Source organism: Salvelinus fontinalis, chromosome 17, assembly GCF_029448725.1.
Source record: "Salvelinus fontinalis isolate EN_2023a chromosome 17, ASM2944872v1, whole genome shotgun sequence".
NCBI lineage: Eukaryota > Metazoa > Chordata > Actinopteri > Salmoniformes > Salmonidae > Salvelinus > Salvelinus fontinalis.
Genome location: NC_074681.1, coordinates 20,463,894 through 20,485,893, shown reverse-complemented (window position 1 = coordinate 20,485,893; position 22,000 = coordinate 20,463,894). Strand labels below are relative to the sequence as shown.

At 45.8% G+C, this 22,000-nt stretch overlaps 1 protein-coding gene across 5 annotated transcripts in view; it reads right to left on the bottom strand.

The window, feature by feature from the left end:
• Window positions 1-2,545: 2,545 nt before the first annotated feature.
• The window catches only part of LOC129813934 (receptor-type tyrosine-protein phosphatase S-like), a 120,600-nt gene continuing 101,145 nt past the window's right edge, over window positions 2,546-22,000 (bottom strand). For all 5 annotated transcript variants that reach the window (XM_055866581.1, XM_055866579.1, XM_055866578.1 and 2 more), the window contains 12 exons: window positions 18,741-18,838; window positions 16,971-17,106; window positions 16,560-16,735; window positions 14,758-14,877; window positions 12,862-13,016; window positions 11,455-11,740; window positions 11,006-11,184; window positions 10,658-10,784; window positions 10,367-10,492; window positions 9,423-9,577; window positions 9,119-9,254; window positions 2,546-6,417 (listed from right to left, as the gene is read on the bottom strand). In XM_055866581.1, coding sequence (XP_055722556.1) covers window positions 6,349-6,417; window positions 9,119-9,254; window positions 9,423-9,577; window positions 10,367-10,492; window positions 10,658-10,784; window positions 11,006-11,184; window positions 11,455-11,740; window positions 12,862-13,016; window positions 14,758-14,877; window positions 16,560-16,735; window positions 16,971-17,106; window positions 18,741-18,838 — 1,763 coding nt within the window. In that variant the 3' untranslated portion in view covers window positions 2,546-6,348. The remainder of the gene's footprint in view (window positions 6,418-9,118; window positions 9,255-9,422; window positions 9,578-10,366; window positions 10,493-10,657; window positions 10,785-11,005; window positions 11,185-11,454; window positions 11,741-12,861; window positions 13,017-14,757; window positions 14,878-16,559; window positions 16,736-16,970; window positions 17,107-18,740; window positions 18,839-22,000) is intronic.

The window sequence follows — 22,000 nt, the reverse complement described above, 5'->3', positions numbered from 1 at the left end:
TGTTGTCCTTAAGCCATTTTGCCACAACTTTGGAAAGATGCTTGGGGTCATTGTCCATTTGGAAGACCCATTTGTGACCAAGCTTTAACTTCCTGACTGATGTCTTATGATGTTGCTTCAATATATCCACATACCCATTGGAATTGTTATACAGTGAATTATAAGTGAAATAATCTGTCTGTAAAGAATTGTTGGAAAAATTACTGTGTCATGCACAAAGTAGATGTCCTAACCGACTTGCCAAAACTATAGTTTGTTTTTAATTGTCAAAGACTCCAGTTACCCAAGCCATAGACTGTTCTCTCTGCTACCGCTCGGAAAGAGGTACCGGAGTGCCAAGTCTAGGTCCAAAAGGCTCCTTAACAGCTTCTACCCCTATGTTATAAAACTGCTGAACAATTAATCCAATGGCCACCCGGACTATTTACATTAAATGGAATAAGGTTGCAATGTATCAAAACGTGGAACAAGTCATTCCATTGTTTTTCCTTATTTTTACAATTTTCTACATTGTAGAATAATAGTGAAGACATCAAAACTATGAAATAACACATATTTGGTATTAGGTAGGAACCAAAGAAGGGTTAAACAAATCAAAAGATTTTTTATATTTCAGATTCTTCAAAGTAGCCACCCTTTGCCTTGATGATAGCTTTGCACACTCTTGGCATTCTCTCAACCAGCTTCATGAGGTAGTCACCTGGAATGCATTTAAATTAACAGGTGTGCCTTGTTAAAAGTTAATTTGTGGAATTTCTTTCCTTCTTAATGCATTTGTGCCAATCAGTTGTTGTAACAAGGCAATGTAGGTGTTGTATACAGAAGATAGCCCTATTTGGTAAAAGACCAAGTCCATATTATGGCAAGAATAATTCCAATAAGCAAAGAGAAACGACAGTCCATCATTACTATAAGACATGAAGGTCAGTCAATCCAGAAAATCCACTTTTGAAGTTTCTTCAAGTGCAGTCGCAAAAACCATCAAGCACTATGATGAAACTATCTCTCATGAGGACCGCCACAGGAAAGGAAGACCCAGAGTTACCTCTGCTGCAGAGGATAAGTTCAATAGAGTTACCAGTCTCAGAAATTGCAGCCCAAATAAATGCTTCAGAGTTCAAGTAACAGACACATTTCATCATCAAATGTTCAGAGGAGATTGCGTGAATCAGGCCATGGTCGAATTGCTGCGAAGAAACCACTACAAAAGGACACCAATAATAAGAAGAGACTTGTTTGGGCCAAGAAACACGAGCAATGGAAATTAGACTGGTGGAAATCTGTCCTTTGGTCTGATGAGTATAAATTTGAGATTTTTGGTTCCAACCGCCGTGTCTTAGTGAAATGCAGAGTAGGTGAACGGAAGATCTCTGCATGTGTGGTTCCCTGGAGGAGGAGGAGGAGGAGGAGGAGGAGGAGGAGGAGTAGGAGGTGTGATGCTGTAGGGGTGCTTTGCTGCTGACACTGTCAGTGATTTAATTAGAATTCAAGGCACACTTAACCAGCATGGCTACCACAGCATTCTGCAGTGATACTCCATCCCATCTGGTTTGAGCTTAGTGGGACTATCATTTGTTTTTCAACAGGACAATGACCCAACACACCTCCAGTCTTTGTAACGGCTATTTGACCAAGGAGAGTGATGGAGTGCTGCATCAGATGACCTATCCTCCACAATCACCCGACCACAACCCAATTGAGATGGTTTGGGATGAGTTGGACCGCAGAGTGAAGGAAAAGCAGCCAACAAGTGCTCAACATATGTGTGAACTCCTTCAAGACTGTTGAAAAAGCATTCCATTTGAAGCTGGTTGAGAGAATGCCAAGAGTGTGCAAAGCTGTTATTAAGGCAAAGGGTGGCTGTTTTGATTTGTTTAACACTTTTTTGCTTACTACAAAATTCCATATATGTTATTTCATAGTTGTGATGTCTTCACTATTATTCTACAGTGTAGAAAATAGTAAAAATAAAGAAAAACCCTTGAATGAGTAGGTGTGTACAAACTTTTGACTGGTACTGTATATATATATACATATCCTAGACTCCGACATTGCTCCTACTAATATTCTATATTTCATTCTTTTACTTTTTAAATTTGTTTGTATTGTTGTTTATTTTTTAGATATTACTGCACTGTTGGAGCTAGGAACACAAGCATTTCACTACACCTGCATTTATGCACTCTAAATATGTGTATGCGACCAATACAATTGTATTTGATTTAAAGAAAATCATTTGGGCTGTCCTCATACAACCAGAATGTGTCAGTATAGCATCTGTGTGACTGTGAATGCATTTATGGATGGAGTAAGGAGCTATGTTCCAGCAAGAAAGGTAGTTCGGACTCCATCTAGTGGAAAAATATGAATGATACACTTCACAGCTCACACCTTCCAACTCCTTGAGATGAATCTCATGATGAAGGCTTTCTCCTTGCTCGTCTCTCCCTTGTTTTCAGTCCTATTGTTTTACAGTGCATGATTCTCAGCCAGCTGTCAGACACTCACATACAAGGACAGAGGAACTAAATGACTCATTATGTGGTATATTCAATCATCCTGCTTTTAATACAAAGTCAACATTCAATATTATCTACATCCAGGGATTAAAGGAAATAACAGGTACCAGGTTAAAGGTGATGACGTGATGATGACACATGTTTACTCTGTGCGTCTTTTATGTCAGGTATATTTATACTGAACAAAAATAATGCAACATTTACCAATTTCAAAGATTTGACTGCCTGCCCATACAATAACCCCACGGCCACCATGGGGCACTCTGTTCACAACAAACCGCTCGCCCACACAACGCCATACACATGGTCTGCGGTGGTGATGCCGGTTGGATGTACTGCCAAATTCTCTAAAACAACATTGGAGGCAGCTTATGGGAGATAAATTAACATTCAATTCTCTGGCAACAGCTCTGGTGGACATTCCTGCAGTCACATGCCAATTGCACACTCCCTTAAAATTTGAGACATCTGTGGCATTGTGTTGTGGCAAAACTGCACACTTAAGAGTGGCTTTTTATTCTCTCCGGCACAAGGTGCACCTGTGTAATGATCATGCTGTTTATTCAGCTTCTTGATATGCCACACCTGTCAGGTGGATGGATTATCTTGGCAAAGGAAAAATGCTCACTAACAGGGATGTAAACACATTTTAGAGAATGTTTTTTGAGTATGGAACATTTCTGGTATCTTTTTATTTCAGCTCATGAAACATGGGACCAACACTTTATATGTTGCGTTTATATTTTTGTTCAGTGTATATATTATGTAGTCATCGTTTTAAGGTTAATTTTAAGTCACACCAGATAGACTTTTGGACCACACTTAAATTTCATATCAAGATAATTACTCTGTTAATTAAAGTAATGAGGGTCTGTCCGTCAGTCTCTTTGTGTGGCCTTTCCCTTTGTGTCAAAATGCCATTATACTCTCCATCTATCTGTAGTAGCGAACTGAAACGCCACGGTTCACTGAATACAGTGCAACATAGACTTTCACCGACTACTGTACTTTGCTCGACATTTAAACTCTCTACGCCCTGACACCCTAAACCCCTATTGGCAATTGAATCGTACCACTGGTGCTATGATAGGGGCTGTAAACTGAAACTAGGTCTGAGTCTAAGTATCTGTCTATGAGGACAGCAGTATCAAATAGCATTCTACGCAGGTTCTGTATACGATATACTAAAGCAAATAAGAAAGCACTTAAAAATGACCATTAAAAAACTATGACGATATCATACAGAAAAATTTGCTTGCCAAGTAAACAACATCTCATTGGTTATATTGAGTTATTTTCCCCAAATAAACAGCAATTAAACAAATCAAAAATTAGTAAAAACAAAGAGCCATAACAGTAACAAAATAGAACGACACATATTTCAAAAATCATATCAAAAAGTCAACAATAAGGCTCTTTTTTGATGATAATAATTATGCCCCACTTGTTTCAACTCTATATGTCAGTCAGGCCTATATACTGTGTTATGAAGAACTTTTATAAACTGGGTAGTTCGATCCCTGAATGCTGATTGGTTGACAGCCGTGGTATATCAGACCGTATACCACGGGTATGACAAAACATGTATTTTTACTGCTCTAATTAAGTTGGTAACCAGTTTATAATAGCAATAAGGCACCTCAGGGGTTTGTGGTACATGGTCAATATACCACAGCTTTGGGCTGTATCCAGGCACTCCACATTGCGTCTTTCCTAAGAACAGCCCTTAGCTATGGTATATTGGCCATATACCACAACCCCTCGGGCCTTATTGCTTAACTCTACGTCAGTTAGGCCTACTGTATGTACTGCATTATAAAGAACTCTCTATACGTTACACAGTATATACAGTCTAAGTTCATACCGTGCTGTTCAATCACAACGTATCTGGGGCAGCAGATTATAGAATGTCAAATCAATAAGAGGAGAGGATGATATCTAAAGGGATTGTGGGGGATGCTGGACTAAAGGTTGTGTCCTTTAGTTTTTCTGTACAGTAGAACTACAAGCAGAGACAGAGCGGAGAGAAGATGTGAAGAGTTCTGTCTTACTGTGGGCAAGAGAAGAGTTCTACTCTCAACCCATGAGGACTTGGGTTTATCAAACAAAGTTCAACCAACTCAACGTTAACACACAAACTCATTACTGTGTATGTAGCCCAAGCAGGATTTGAACCCACGCTCTTTGTGTTGTCAGAACCATACTCCAACACACTGAGCCATCAGGACCATTCCAATGCAGAGTGGCAGAATTCATGTAGGTGTAAGCTACATTATGACGCTCACTGCTTAGCTCAGATACATTGGATGTAACGTAAGCATCTGAAAACCAACATGGTGAAACATAAGGCAAAGACACTGAACCACAATGAATAGGATCATTACAAAATGTTCTGCAGAATGTGGAAAATGTTCCCCCCCAAAAACACTCCAGTCAATTAAGGAAATTAACTCAAATTCTGTTCATTCATTGAAATGGTCCTCCAAGAAAAATATAGCCAATTTTCAATTCATACACGTAATTTCAGTGCATCTCCCGAAATGACTGGCTGGGATTGAAAGGCTGGGATTGAAATGGAATTGCCTAAACTGTGTTTAACCTTTAATGGCATTACTCTATATAGTAAGATGTCAGCACATAACAAGCTAAGCATGGATGACTGAACATTGACTGGTAATAATATTGATCCACGCTTGGAGTAGGGTGAAGTTGCCCCCGGACAATGATCTTAGGTCAGTTTTGTTTTTCCACCCATATGGTTTAGATTACGATTTCAGGATGGTAAACTGATCCTAGATCTGTGCCTACAGGCAACCTCAACCTGGAGCTCATGGATCATTATGTATGCTGGATGTAGACGGGTACCATTCCTCCTTCTCATTAGAGGTCAAAGTTCATTTCCCATCTGCCCCGGTACAGCGTGGTTTCTCTTGGCACTGTGGGTGGGAGAGTCTGGTGTCCAATCACAGACATGCAGCTCAAACCGTCCTTCTAGTTCTATAGATCTAAAACCGTGCTGTGGACCAGGACTAGCTGTGGCAGCAACAGACACCACGAATGCAGAGCGACAGACATGTGGAAATGTTCACCCCTCGTACACTAAACCCACAGACACGTGGAAGTGTTCACCCTTCGTACACTAAACCCACAGATAGAAGGATAAGATAGAAAACCCATTTAAGGTGCAGCAGATATCCAGGCTTTTTGTTGTCCTTTTATACATCACTGGTTTCGTTTTTGAAATAGCTGACCACAACACACAGGTTTTATAAGTCCTCCACATTTTGAACACTGAGGTAAGAAGAATATGCAGGATTACACATGTAATAGTCTGTCTCTGACTCCCAACACACCCTTTGCAGGTCTTTCCTGAGAGTACAGGTTTTAATTGACGTTTTCTAGTTGTTATTGTTGTTTTGTATGTTGTTGTTGTTATTCTGTATTTTATTGTTGTTTTGTTTGTTGTTGTTATTTTGTATGTTGTTGTTGTTGTTTTGTTTGTTGTTGTTATTTTGTATGTTGTTGTTGTTGTTTTGTATGTTGTTGTTATTTTGTATGTTGTTGTTATTTTGTATGTTGTTGTTGTTGTTTTGTATGTTGTTGTTATTTTGTATGTTGTTGTTGTTGTTTTGTATGTTGTTGTTATTTTGTATGTTGCTGTTGTTGTTCTTGTATAATTACTCCTTGTTAGTAGCGTCGCCCCTCCAGTGGGATATAAGGTTCATTGTTTTGTCGTTTTCCAGTCTGTGCCTCTCTTTCGTTGTTCCTCGTCTCTGTGTGGACCTCTATCTGAACAGAAGGATGGAGGGATGACAGTTCCTCTCCTCTCTTAGGTTGCATAGTGGTCAAAACTCCCCAGGTACTCCAGGGCAGCCTGGTAGGAGAACTGGTACTCATCCTGAACCAGGGAAATAGACAGAACAGAGCAACAGCCTACCATTACCGTGGCTTCCAGACACAGAGAAATCAGATGTACTTGTCTGATATCCATGGTTTTCAACAGTGAGACTGAAGCCTACCTCCGTCTGCACCATGGCAGGGCGTTGTGTCTGTGAAGCCTACCTCCGTCTGTACCATGGCAGGGCGTTGTGTCTGTGAAGCCTACCTCCGTCTGCACCATGGCAGGGCGTTGTGTCTGTGAAGCCTACCTCCGTCTGCACCATGGCAGGGCGTTGTGTCCGTGAAGCCTACCTCCGTCTGCACCATGGCAGGGCGCTGTGTCTGTGAAGCCTACCTCCGTCTGTACCATGGCAGGGCGTTGTGTCTGTGAAGCCTACCTCCGTCTGCACCATGGCAGGGCGTTGTGTCTGTGAAGCCTACCTCCGTCTGTACCATGGCAAGGCGTTGTGTCTGTGAAGCCTACCTCCGTCTGCACCATGGCAGGGCGTTGTGTCTGTGAAGCCTACCTCCGTCTGTACCATGGCAGGGCGTTGTGTCTGTGAAGCCTACCTCCGTCTGTACCATGGCAGGGCGTTGTGTCTGTGAAGCCTACCTCCGTCTGTACCATGGCAGGGCGTTGTGTCTGTGAAGCCTACCTCCGTCTGCACCATGGCAGGGCGTTGTGTCTGTGAAGCCTACCTCCGTCTGTACCATGGCAGGGCGTTGTGTCTGTGAAGCCTACCTCCGTCTGCACCATGGCAGGGCGTTGTGTCTGTGAAGCCTACCTCCGTCTGTACCATGGCAGGGCGTTGTGTCTGTGAAGCCTACCTCCGTCTGCACCATGGCAGGGCGTTGTGTCTGTGAAGCCTACCTCCGTCTGCACCATGGCAGGGCGTTGTGTCTGTGAAGCCTACCTCCGTCTGTACCATGGCAGGGCGTTGTGTCTGTGAAGCCTACCTCCGTCTGTACCATGGCAGGGCGTTGTGTCTGTGAAGCCTACCTCCGTCTGTACCATGGCAGGGCGTTGTGTCTGTGAAGCCTACCTCCGTCTGTACCATGGCAGGGCGTTGTGTCTGTGAAGCCTACCTCCGTCTGTACCATGGCAGGGCGTTGTGTCTGTGAAGCCTACCTCCGTCTGTACCATGGCAGGGCGTTGTGTCTGTGAAGCCTACCTCCGTCTGCACCATGGCAGGGCGTTGTGTCTGTGAAGCCTACCTCCGTCTGTACCATGGCAGGGCGTTGTGTCTGTGAAGCCTACCTCCGTCTGTACCATGGCAGGGCGTTGTGTCTGTGAAGCCTACCTCCGTCTGTACCATGGCAGGGCGTTGTGTCTGTGAAGCCTACCTCCGTCTGTACCATGGCAGGGCGTTGTGTCTGTGAAGCCTACCTCCGTCTGCACCATGGCAGGGCGTTGTGTCTGTGAAGCCTACCTCCGTCTGTACCATGGCAGGGCGTTGTGTCTGTGAAGCCTACCTCCGTCTGTACCATGGCAGGGCGTTGTGTCTGTGAAGCCTACCTCCGTCTGTACCATGGCAGGGCGTTGTGTCTGTGAAGCCTACCTCCGTCTGTACCATGGCAGGGCGTTGTGTCTGTGAAGCCTACCTCCGTCTGTACCATGGCAGGGCGTTGTGTCTGTGAAGCCTACCTCCGTCTGTACCATGGCAGGGCGTTGTGTCTGTGAAGCCTACCTCCGTCTGTACCATGGCAGGGCGTTGTGTCTGTGAAGCCTACCTCCGTCTGTACCATGGCAGGGCGTTGTGTCTGTGAAGCCTACCTCCGTCTGTACCATGGCAGGGCGTTGTGTCTGTGAAGCCTACCTCCGTCTGTACCATGGCAGGGCGTTGTGTCTGTGAAGCCTACCTCCGTCTGTACCATGGCAGGGCGTTGTGTCTGTGAAGCCTACCTCCGTCTGTACCATGGCAGGGCGTTGTGTCTGTGAAGCCTACCTCCGTCTGTACCATGGCAGGGCGTTGTGTCTGTGAAGCCTACCTCCGTCTGCACCATGGCAGGGCGTTGTGTCTGTGAAGCCTACCTCCGTCTGTACCATGGCAGGGCGTTGTGTCTGTGAAGCCTACCTCCGTCTGTACCATGGCAGGGCGTTGTGTCTGTGAAGCCTACCTCCGTCTGTACCATGGCAGGGCGTTGTGTCTGTGAAGCCTACCTCCGTCTGTACCATGGCAGGGCGTTGTGTCTGTGAAGCCTACCTCCGTCTGTACCATGGCAGGGCGTTGTGTCTGTGAAGCCTACCTCCGTCTGTACCATGGCAGGGCGTTGTGTCTGTGAAGCCTACCTCCGTCTGCACCATGGCAGGGCGTTGTGTCTGTGAAGCCTACCTCCGTCTGTACCATGGCAGGGCGTTGTGTCTGTGAAGCCTACCTCCGTCTGTACCATGGCAGGGCGTTGTGTCTGTGAAGCCTACCTCCGTCTGTACCATGGCAGGGCGTTGTGTCTGTGAAGCCTACCTCCGTCTGCACCATGGCAGGGCGTTGTGTCTGTGAAGCCTACCTCCGTCTGTACCATGGCAGGGCGTTGTGTCTGTGAAGCCTACCTCCGTCTGTACCATGGCAGGGCGTTGTGTCTGTGAAGCCTACCTCCGTCTGCACCATGGCAGGGCGTTGTGTCTGTGAAGCCTACCTCCGTCTGTACCATGGCAGGGCGTTGTGTCTGTGAAGCCTACCTCCGTCTGTACCATGGCAGGGCGTTGTGTCTGTGAAGCCTACCTCCGTCTGTACCATGGCAGGGCGTTGTGTCCTCAGCATCTTGACAGTCTGGAAGATGTCCACAGCTCCTTCATAACGCATCCTCTCCAGAACGATACTCAGAGTGATGAAGACTCCGGTCCGCCCCACACCCGCACTGCACACACACACACACACACACACACACACACATAGCGGCTAGACTAATGTACATCAGTAATCAGAATGAGGTGTGTGAAGTATATCAGGGGAAAGCATTGTTAGTCAAACCTTCAGCTATAAACCTTCAGCCTTCAGCTACACACACACGGAGGTAGACTCTTACCTGCAGTGGACACTGATTGGGCCGTCCTGTCCAAACTGCTCCTTGGTTTTGTGCACCTGGCCAATGAAGTCTATGAAGCCCTCTCCAGATTTAGGAACTCCCTGCTCTGGCCAATCGGTGAACTGGAACTGACGAACTGTCCGTGATTGGCCATCCTGATGAAAGAAAGGGCAGAAGAAGTGCTGATGAGAGCAATGTTGAGTATGACTACTCAAACCATCCTCCATATTGTTACTGGTAATCACTGATCCTTATGTGAGTGGATAAGTGAAGGTAAGATGTCTCTTCTACTGATTTAACCAAACAAACTATTGTACTATCTGTTACCAGAGTTGTGTCTTATCAGGTCTGTTCTGGTGGCTGAGCACCAACCCTCTGTCGGCTTTATATGTGTATGAGTCCTGTCTTGTCTGGCAGACTCTGTGGCCCGTCTGTCTCTAGCCAATTATGTCTGTTCTCTGCTCAGACGGCGTGACTCCACTTTAACAGAGATCAATACAACATCTGTCAACAGGCCGCCAGGACAGGACAGGCTTAACTGGAGTAATCTACAGTTCACACACACACACACACACACACACACACACACACACACACACACACACACACACACACACACACACACACACACACACACACACACACACACACACACACACACACACACACACACACACACACACACACGATAAGGGCGTCAGGAGAGGACAGGGTTGACTACTGTGTAATCTACTGTGGGTCGATGGAACATGTTAGCTGCCAGGGACAGATAGAGGGGAGAGGTCAGGGTGTCTGATTCCAATATCAAATATGCTACAAAAGGGATAAGTCATTTACAAGCAACACACACAGGCACACACTCTTGCGTCATTGACCTTGCTTTGTCTGAGGAGGATATACAGTATTGTGGACACATATATACACACACACACACACACACTCACCCTTGCATCGGTGACCTTAAACTCTCTGAGGATATACTGAGGCATGTTGTATTCAGCCATGGGATCCACTACAAAGTACTGGTACCGAGCAGACCGCTCTGCGGGCCAGTACTGATGGCATTTCTCCTGCAGGTACACACAGAGGTACAGAGATGGCATCACGTACGTATTTGTGTCTCTGAGTGTGTTTGTGTGGTGTGTTTTTGTGTGTGTGCGAGCATACGTGCATGCGTGTGCAGATGTGTTTGTGTGTGTATGTGCACGTGTGTGTTTGTGTGTGTGTAACCTTACCCGTCCCATCTCTCTCAGTTTAGTGAGCATGACCACGATGGTAGAGTTGTGTTCCCACAGCATCCTCCAGAAGTCCTCTGTGGTCTCAGCCAGTGGGCCCTGGGTGGCCATGTAACCTCTCTGCTGCCTATACACATTAGACGATGGGTGTTGTGTTATACAGGGTTCTGATCCAATGTAAAGATACCATAGAAATAGAATGGACACATTTCTAACATTTGGATTTTTCAATTATATTATAAGCATCATTTGAGACCCAAAATATGGCCACTGGTCCACGTATCATGGAACAATGCCTTGAAATGAGATGCCAATATTACTAATTATTCTTCCTTGGTTGAGCTTTACCTGTATCCATCAATGTAGCTGGCGTTGATGTAATCTGATCCTTCCAGGCCTCGGATTGGCTGCAGACAGACGCGGGTGGTTTCATAGGGCATGATGTTGACCAGGCGGTTCTTAAACTTGTTACATGGCAGGTTGGCACTGACGAACCGAGATGTGTGGGCTTTGGTGTTGGCCAGACGCTGGGGGGAGGGGGAGGGGAAGGGGGGATTGAGTTTCCCCCCCACAGAAACACGTTCCAATGAACAAAGTTAAAGGGCAATGCATTCTTCCTCATTTTTATTCTGTACTTGCATTGAATAACTGTATTTCTACTATATTTCAACATGTTTTCTATTCTAAATGTATGCTACTGTTTGTATTTCAATACCTGGTCTTTCTATGTTTACCTTGAATTCCACCTCCATGCCGGTGATGTATTTCTGTTCTATCTGATATATTTCTATGTTTACCTTGAACTCCAGCTCCATGCCAGTGACGTGCTCTCCACTCTCCACCTTGCCCAGCTTCTGCATGTAGGAGAACAGGCTCCGGGCCGCCACCTCCGTGTTCCCACAAGCCACTGCTTCCAGCAGCGCCTCGTGGATGAAGCCGTACTGGTCTTCCGTCTGTACCATGTAGTTCCGCTGTGACCTCATCAGAGTCACGTGACCATAGATGTCGGTCGTGCGCTCGTGTCTGATCCGTTCGAGCATGGCGTCGATCACGATGAAGCAACCGGTACGACCCACACCCGCACTGAGAGAGGTAAGAAAGAGAGGAAGATATCTATGAGTGTAAACATACCTACTGAACTGTCAGTGGCAATTCTTCAAGACAGTCATGTTTGGGTGACTGGATCCAGGGTGTGTGAGTATGTGCTGTTTACATGTCGCAGGTGGGTGGTATGTGTGTGTGGTATATGTGTGTGGTATATGTGTGTGTGTGTGTGTGTGTGGGTACATGTGTGTGTGGGTATGTGTGTGTGTGGGTACATGTGTGTGGGTACATGTGTGTGGGTATATGTGTGTGTGGGTGTATGTGTGTGTGGGTATATGTGTGTGTGTGTATGTGTGTGTGGTATATGTGTGTCGGTTGGTGTATTTGTGTGTGTTGGTATATGTGTGTGTGTTGGTGTATGTGTGTGTTGGTGTATGTGTGTGTGGTATATGTGTGTGTGGGTATATGTGTGTGTGGGGTATATGTGTGTGTGGGGTATATGTGTGTGTGTGTGTGGTATATGTGTGTGTGTGTGGTATATGTGTGTGTGTTGGTGTATTTGTGTGTGTTGGTGTATTTGTGTGTGTGTGTGGGTATATGTGTGTGTGTGGGTATATGTGTGTGGGTATATGTGTGTATAGGTATATGTGTGTGTGTGTGTATATATGTGTGTGTGGGTATATGTGTCTATGGTATATGTGGGTATATGTGTGTGTGGTATATGTGTGATATATGGGTCTGTGGTACATGTGTGTGGGTATATGTGTGTGTGTGGGTAAATGTGTGTGTGGTATATATATGTGTGTGTGGGCATATGTGTGTGTGTTGGTGTATGTGTGTGTGGGTATATGTGTGTTTGTGGGTATATGTGTGTGAATGCATATGTGTGTGTGTGTGGGGGTATATGTTTGTGGGTATATGTGTGTATGGGTATATACGTGTGTGGGTATATGTGTGTGGTATATGTGTGTGTGTGTGTGGGTATGTGTGTGTGTGTGGGTATGTGTGTGTGTGTGGGTATATGTTTGTGTGTGGGTATATGTGTGTGGTATATGTGTGTGTGTGGGTATGTGTGTGTGTGTGGGTATGTGTGTGTGTGTGGGTATGTGTGTGTGTGTGGGTATATGTTTGTGTGTGGGTATATGTGTGTGTCCTCGTACCTGCAGTGTGCGATGACAGGACCAGCATCAGGGGGGTTGCAGGCTTTAACCCTGCGTAGGAAGGCCAGGAACGGAGTGGGGTACTCTGGTACACCGTGGTCTGGCCAGGCAGTGAACTGGAACTGACGTACCTCCCTCCGCTCATTACAACCATTCTGAGAGAGTAGAGGAGATGGGAAGAGATTGTTATCATTACTACCACAACTATTACCACCTTCATCGAGCCATTCTGTGAGAAAGGAGAGTAGGGAGAAGAGAGTAGAGTAGGGAGAAGACAGTAGAGCAGGGAGAAGACACTAGAGAAGAGTAGGGAGAAGAGAATAGAGTAGCGAGAAGACACTAGAGTAGAGTAGAGGAGAGTAGAGTAGAGGAGAGTATGGAGAAGAGGAGAGTAGTGAGAAGGAGAGTAGGGAGCAGAGAGGAGAGTAGGGGAGAGGAGAGGAGAGTAGGGGAGAGGAGAGGAGAGAATAGAGGCGAGTAGATAGGAGGTAGGAGAGAGAGAAGAGGATAGTAGGGAGAAGAGAGGAGAGGAGAGAATAGAGGAGAGTAGGGAGAAGAGAGGAGAGGAGAGTAGGGAGAAGAGAGGAGAGGAGAGTAGGGAGAAGAGAGGAGAGTAGGGAGAAGAGAGGAGAGTAGGGAGAAGAGAGGAGAGGAGAGTAGGGAGAAGAGAGGAGAGGAGAGTAGGGAGAAGAGAGGAGAGGAGAGTAGGGAGAAGAGAGGAGAGGAGAGTAGGGAGAAGAGAGAATAGAGGAGAGGAGAAGAGAGAATAGAGGAGAGTAGGGGAGAGGAGAGAATAGAGGAGAGTAGAGAGGAGGTAGGAGAGAAGAGTAGAGAGGAGAGAGAAGAGTATAGAGGAGAGAGAATAGTAGAGAGGAGAAGAGAAGAGAAGAGAGGAAAGGAGAGTAGAGTAGAGTAGAGTAGAGTAGAGTAGAGTAGAGTAGAGTAGAGTAGAGTAGAGTAGAGTAGAGTAGAGTAGAGTAGAGTAGAGGAGAGGAGAGGAGAGGAGAGGAGAGGAGAGGAGGAGAGGAGCGATAGTAGAGTATAGAGGAGAGAGGGGAGTAGAGATTAGATAATAGAAAGGAGAGAGTAGAGAGGATAGGAGAGGAGAGAGGAGCGAGAGGAGAGAGGAGCGAGAGGAGAGGAGAGGAGAGAGGAGAGGGGAAGGCAGTATTATCATTACTACTTTATGAGACACAGTGGCAGGGACAGAAACTTTCAGAAACCAGACAAAAGCATCTGTGTTCTCCACATGCATAATAGTTATGCTTCCAGACATTACATAACATATTAATTGACATATTCATGTACAAAACCTCAAAACACTTCAAAGACAGCTGGCCTACTTCAGTTTCTGTATTTGGGACACTGAGGCCTGGTATGGCTCTATATCCTAGATTAGTTAGAATATTCAGGATCTAGTGGTATTGTAGTAGCAGTAACACAAGCTCAAACTGACTGGCTGACTGGATAGACTGGATAGAATGCAATGCTCCATTAACTACTGCCTAACAACATCCTCTTTGTTCTCTGCTCTTTTCTCATAGAGTGACAGCGCAGATTTGAATTCAAATCCCTTCAAATTGTTTCTGGTTCATTAGCCGACAGTGTAGAAGTATCATGAGGCATGACAGTAAATTAATCAACAGCAAATGACAGGGGATTTACCAAAAGAACAGAGGAATAGAGAGGAGGGAGAAAAGACAAGGGAGGTGAAGTGGAGTGTGTGTGTGTGTGTGTGTGTGTGTGTGTGTGTGTGTGTGTGTGTGTGTGTGTGTGTGTGTGTGTGTGTGTGTGTGTGTGTGTGTGTGTGTGTGTGTGTGTGTGTGTGTGTGTATAAGTGTGCTTCTATGTATGTGTGTGTGTACAGTATTTGTGCATGCGTTTGTGTGTACTGACCTTCTGCAGGGAGAATGTGCGCACGCAGAATGTGGCCAGTTCCATAGTGTCCAGTATGGTGACCTGAGTCATCCCATAGGTCTCTGTACCCCGGGTCGGCCAGTACTGGTCACACTTTATCTACAGGAGCAGGAGACAACTTCATCAGCATCACTGTTATTAAAATGATCATTGTCAGTAACATCATCATCAACAATAACAACATCATCAATGTCATCCTCAGTGGATGACTCATGACTGGGCCCTATAAAGTGACCTACAGTGGATGACTCATGACTGGGCCCTATAAAGTGACCTACAGTGGATGACTCATGACTGGGCCCTATAAAGTGACCTACAGTGGATGACTCATGACTGGGCCCTATAAAGTGACCTACAGTGGATGACTCATGACTGGGCCCTATAAAGTGACCTACAGTGGATGACTCATGACTGGGCCCTATAAAGTGACCTACAGTGGATGACTCATGACTGGGCCCTATAAAGTGACCTACAGTGGATGACTCATGACTGGGCCCTGTAAAGTGACCTACATTGGATGACAGCCTCCTAGTAACCTTCAGTGAACTAGACTATTGGATGACACTGAGTGCATGACAGTAGTGCCCTACAGTAGATGACAGAGCCCTTAAATAGTGGATGACTCCACCTTACAGTGAATGAAAGTCCTAGTCCCCTTCATAGTAGCTGGGTTTTCCCTACAGCACACTCTTAGAAAAGAAGGTGCTACCTGGAACCATAAAGAGTTTTCAATTGTCGTGATAGGTGAACCCTTTGACAATAAAAAATCTTTTTGGATCCAAGTGGAGCCCTTTCACTAATACAAGGTTCTACGTGGAACTAATACAAGGTTCTACGTGGAACCCTTTCACCAGTAAATGGTTCTAATTATTATTGCTTGTGACAAGTTTCAGGAAACTAGTTTTTTTCTTTTCTTCAGAAAATGCCTTCTAGAACATGTGAACTTTCATGTGCCTTAATAACAAACTTGTTTGCCATCTGTAAATACGAATACAATTGTTACATTTCTAGCCTTGTTGGTTAAGCCACAGAAAAATACCTTCCCACTAGTCATGCTTGGCTGAGATAATGAGTAATGAGTGGGCTGGATATCCCGAGGGGAGTTCGGATTGGTCTGCCATATAGAAGGCTTCTGTCTATTTGAGCTGGTCAGTCTGTGTTGGTAATCCTGTTGAACACTGCTTTTTTAAATGTGTAGTGGAGCTGCATAAGTGTTGCTCTCCACTTTCTGGAGGTTTGAGTTTTGAAATTAGTGGAATTAGAGTTTGATAGCTAAAGAGATGGAGAAAACACCTGTCTCCGGATTACATCTTCAAACTAAGTGCATCCGTGGTATGGCATTCCTTACAGGAAGACGCATCCATAATGCATGATGATGTATACAGGTAAGATAGTCCAGCTAGCTACATTTTCAGATATTACATGTTTCTAATTTTGACAGAAAGTGGTTTCATTTCAAGCAAAAGCAGATTTACTTTCACATTGGTCCTCAAAAATGCAGTGCATGATATGCCATTTTGTAGCTCCGAGTCTCTACTTTTATCCAATGTAAAAAACACAATTTCAAATGTTGCTACATAAGACCAAATCCAGGTGGTGAGTCACATTTTCACCACAAAAGGGATCTACCTAGAACCAAAAACGGTTCTCCTATTGGGGCAAACGAAGAACCCTTTTTTTCTAAGAGTGTAGATAACACCCAGTGGATGAGTGTTGCCCTACAGTAGATCATGTCAGTGAGTGGATGAGTGTTTCCTTCTCCTGTCTCTGTCCCGTCTCACCCGTGACTTCTCCTCCAGTCTGGTCATCATGACCACAGAGGCTGCTCTCTGTTCCCACACCATCCTCCAGAAGTCCCCGAATGTCTCTGCCAGCGGGCCCTGTGTGGCAATGTAGGCATTCTGCTTCCTGTAGCCGTCTATGTAGTTAGCATTGATGTAGTCACTGCCCAGGATACCTGCATATGGAGGGGGAGAATGTGGAGGGAAGAGGAGAGTTGTTAAGTTCGATTGACGTCATTGAAAATGTCTTAGTTCAGGACTATAGACTTTATCTGGTTTGCTGCAACCGCCACTACAATCTGAATTGAATCCATCCAGTATTTGACCTCTACCTGGACAAGATGAAGGGTGTCATTCACTGTACAATGATTTCTTGTCTTACAAGTGAGGCCAACATCTCATAAGCTGTACCTGGACTTGAACCTTCATTGGGGGCGAGGACGACGCGGGTGTGGTCGTAGGCGATGACGTTAGCATAGCGGTTCTTGGGCTTGTTCACCTCCAGGTTGGAGTGCTCCCAGGTGAACTGCTGACTAGGGTCGATGGACTACAACACAGAGAGGTAAAAGGTTGGGGTTAGGCTCCCAGGTGAACTGCTGACCAGGGTCGATGGACTACAACACAAAGGTAAAAGGTTGGGGTTAAGCTCCCAGGTGAACTGCTGACTAGGGTCAATGGACTACAACACAGAGAGGTAAAAGGTTGGGGTTAGGCTCCCAGGTGAACTGCTGACTAGGGTAGTTGGACTACAACACAGAGAGGTAAAAGGTTGGGGTTAGGCTCCCAGGTGAACTGCTGACTAGGGTAGTTGGACTACAACACAGAGAGGTAAAAGGTTGGGGTTAAGCTCCCAGGTGAACTGCTGACTAGGGTCGATGGACTACAACACAGAGAGGTAAAAGGTTGGGGTTAGGCTCCCAGGTGAACTGCTGACTAGGGTCGATGGACTACAACACAGAGGTAAAAGGTTGGGGTTAGGCTCCCAGGTGAACTGCTGACCAGGGTCGATGGACTACAACACAGAGGTAAAAGGTTGGGGTTAGGCTCCCAGGTGAACTGCTGACTAGGGTCGATGGACTACAACACAGAGAGGTAAAAGGTTGGGGTTAGGCTCATAGGTAAACTGCTGACTAGGGTCGATGGACTACAACACAGAGAGGTAAAAGGTTGTGGTTAGGCTCACAGGTAAACTGCTGACCAGGGTCGATGGACTACAACACAGAGGTAAAAGGTTGGGGTTAGGCTCCCAGGTGAACTGCTGACCAGGGTCGATGGACTACAACACAGAGGTAAAAGGTTGTGGTTAGGCTCACAGGTGAACTGCTGACCAGGGTCGATGGACTACAATACAGAGGTAAAAGGTTGGGGTTAGGCTCCCAGGTGAACTGCTGACCAGGGTCGATGGACTACAACACAGAGGTAAAAGGTTGGGGTTAGGCTCCCAGGTGAACTGCTGACCAGGGTCGATGGACTACAATACAGAGGTAAAAGGTTGGGGTTAGGCTCCCAGGTGAACTGCTGACCAGGGTCGATGGACTACAATACAGAGGTAAAAGGTTGGGGTTAGGCTCCCAGGTGAACTGCTGACCAGGGTCGATGGACTACAACACAGAGGTAAAAGGTTGGGGTTAGGCTCCCAGGTGAACTGCTGACCAGGGTCGATGGACTACAACACAGAGGTAAAAGGTTGGGGTTAGGCTCCCAGGTGAACTGCTGACCAGGGTCGATGGACTACAATACAGAGGTAAAAGGTTGGGGTTAGGCTCCCAGGTGAACTGCTGACCAGGGTCGATGGACTACAACACAGAGGTAAAAGGTTGGGGTTAGGCTCCCAGGTGAACTGCTGACCAGGGTCGATGGACTACAACACAGAGGTAAAAGGTTGGGGTTAGGCTCCCAGGTGAACTGCTGACCAGGGTCGATGGACTACAACACAGAGGTAAAAGGTTGGGGTTAGGCTCCCAGGTGAACTGCTGACCAGGGTCAATGGACTGAGAGGACAAGGAAACAGAGATGAAGAGTTAAAGGATGGAAAACACAGTTGCAATGTTTTCTCCTCCTTTATAGGAGTCTAGAATAGGATGCCATTTAAGTTTGCAAGGGGCAACTGGTACACATCCTTGAGTAGAAAACCAGGTCCTATGACTCATGTTCATCCATCCTCCATGCTGTCGCTCTCACCTCGTACTCCTGAGACAGACGCAGGCTATCGTTGGCCTTGAGTATCTCTGTGTGTTCAGCCAGCTCTGTGATGGGAATGGGAGGGTGGCTCATCATACCTAAAGGACAAGGGTTAAAGGGCAGAGGTCAGAGGTCATGACGGCTCACTCTGTGACCAAGTGGGTTTCTAACGCAGGTGGCCAGTGCGGTTCAAGACCGCGTTAGCCCATTAAACTAAATCTTACCTAGGCATAAGCCCTGGAAGCACACAAGACTGCATGTAGAGTACACCTACACATACCTCTCTGTCATTGCATATGATTAATTACTGGTTCTTTGCTAGATGTCAAAAGACAATTAAAGAGCAAAAAAAACAACATACAAAACGTATAGCACCACAGAGAATAAATTTTGATCCACTTAAGGTACAAAGTCTCCGACTTGGTTGGTTTGTAAAGTGTTTTTCTTTGATGTGGAAATAGCTTTTCTGTGCAATTAGGAGCGCAAGCGACAACTCAGAGACAAACAAACAAAGTGTTAATTAGTCAGAATGGCACCCTGAGCCTCTCCCCACACACACACACACACACACACACACACACACACACACACACACACACACACACACACACACACACACACACACACACACACACACACACACACACACACACACACACACACACACACACACACACACACACACACACACACACACACACACACACACACACACACAGAGGGTGGTAAAGGTGTGGAGGACTAGTGTTAGCCCTGATAAATAAAGATTATACAATATATATTTTACATAGTAATATCCTCCGCACTTTTATCTACAGTTGCTTCTGTGGGGGAGGGGAGGGGGGGGGGGGGGGTCAGTTCCTTGTTACACACAGGGTTGCATGAAGTGGTGGAAGCATAGCTGTGAGATTTAACACCAGAGCAGCTGGAGGTGGGACTCTGAGGGTGTGGAGGCGGAGTGGGTCAGCCCAGCTCTCTGGCCACGCAGGGAAGAACGGAATAAATGTACCACGTTTTCTATCCAGAAATATGATTCTATTAGCTAACTGTAACTTTAACTCTGACCTTTAATCTTTTCAAGAACCAATAGGTTATGGACTTCTTTTAAGTTCTGACTGTGTTGACACCTCCGTCCTCTCTGGCATGGTTATCTAGAGCCTGCCAGGTGGACTGTGGGCAGACGGTTACAGGGTTTGGGCCGTGCCATGCCGCCAGTCACACAGTTATGACTCATCTAACTGTACTAACCTGGAAGACAGCAATTTAGATCTCTTAGGAAATGAGATCTTGGTAGAAGCTTTAGAGTATTATAAACTTGACCCATATTGGTGTGTTTGCTGTGGTACATTTCTTTCACTCCTTTGTGCTTTGCCCTAATTGGTCTACGCAGACAAATTCTTGCCCGGTTTAGATCTTATCTGTCTGAAAGTTATCAGTTCGTCTCTGTGGATGGTTTTTCATCTGACAAATCAGTGGTAAGTTTTGGTGATCCTTAAGATTCTGTTCTAGGACCACTATAGTTCCAACTAAATTTACAGTGGAAGTCAGAAGTTTACATACACTTAGGTTGGAGTCATTAAAATTCATTTTTCAACCACTCCACAAATTTCTTGTTAACAAACTATAGTTTTGGCAAGTTGGTTAGGACATCTACTTTGTACATGACACACGTCATTTTTTCCAACAATTGTTTACAGACCGATTATTTCACTTATAATTCACTGTATCACAATTCCGGTGGGTCAGAAGTTTACATACACTAAGATGACTGTGCCTTTAAACAGCTTGGAAATTTCCAGAAAATGATGTCATGGCTTTAGAAGCTTCTGATTTGCTAATTGACATAATTTGAATCAATTGGAGGTGTACCTGTAGATGTATTTCAAGGCCTACCTTCAAACTTAGTGCCTCTTTGCTTGACATCATGGGAAAATCAAAAGAAATCGGCCAAGACCTCAGAAAAAAAATTGTAGACCTCCACAAGTCTGGTTCATCCTTGGGAGCAATTTCCAAATGCCTGAAGGTACCACATTAATCTGTACAAACAATAGTACGCAACTATAATCACCATGGGACCATGCAGCCGTAATACCGCTCAGGAAGGAGATGTGCTCTGTCTCCTAGAGATGAACGTACTCTGGTGCGAAAAGTGCAAATCAATCCCAGAACAACAACAGGACCTTTTGAAGATGCTGGAGGAAACAGGTACAAAACTATCTATATCCACAGTAAAACAGGTCCTATATCGACATAACCTGAAAGGCCGCTCAGCAAGGAAGAAGCCACTGCTCCAAACCCACCATAAAAAAGCCAGACTGCGGTTTGCAACTGCACATGGGGACAAAGATCGTACTTTTGGACAAATGTCCTCTGGTCTGATGAAACACAAATAGAACTGGTCATTTGGCCATAATGACTATCGTTATGTTTGGAGGAAAAAGGGGGAGGCTTGCAAGCCGAAGTACACCATCTCAACCGTGAAGCACGGGGGTGGCAGCATCATGTTGTGGGGGTGCTTTGCTGCAGGAGGGACTGGTGCACTTCACAAAATAGATGGCATCTGAGGAAGGAGAATTATGTGGATATATACACTGCTCAAAAAAATAAAGGGAACACTTAAACAACACAATATAACTCCAAGTCAATCACACTTCTGTGAAATCAAACTGTCCACTTAGGAAGCAACACTGATTGACAATACATTTCACATGTTGTTGTGCAAATGGAATAGACAACAGGTTGAAATTATAGGCAATTAGCAAGACACCTCCAATAAAGGAGTTGTTCTGCATGTGGTGACCACAGACCACTTCTCAGTTCCTATGCTTCCTGGCTGATGTTTTGTTCACTTTTGAATGCTGGCGATGCTTTCACTCTAGTGGTAGCATGAGACGGAGTCTACAACCCACACAAGTGGCTCAGGTAGTGCAGCTCATCCAGGATGGCACATCAATGCGAGCTGTGGCAAGAAGGTTTGCTGTGTCTGTCAGCGTAGTGTCCAGAGCATGGAGGCGCTACCAGGAGACAGGCCAGTACATCAGGAGACGTGGAGGAGGCCATAGGAGGGCAACAACCCAGCAGCAGGACCACTACCTCTGCCTTTGTGCAAGGAGGAGCACTGCCAGAGCCCTGCAAAATGACCTCCAGCAGGCTACAAATGTGCATGTGTCTGCTCACGATCAGAAACAGACTCCATGAGGGTGGTATGAGGGCCCGACGTACACAGGTGGGGGTTGTGCTTACAGCCCAACACCGTGCAG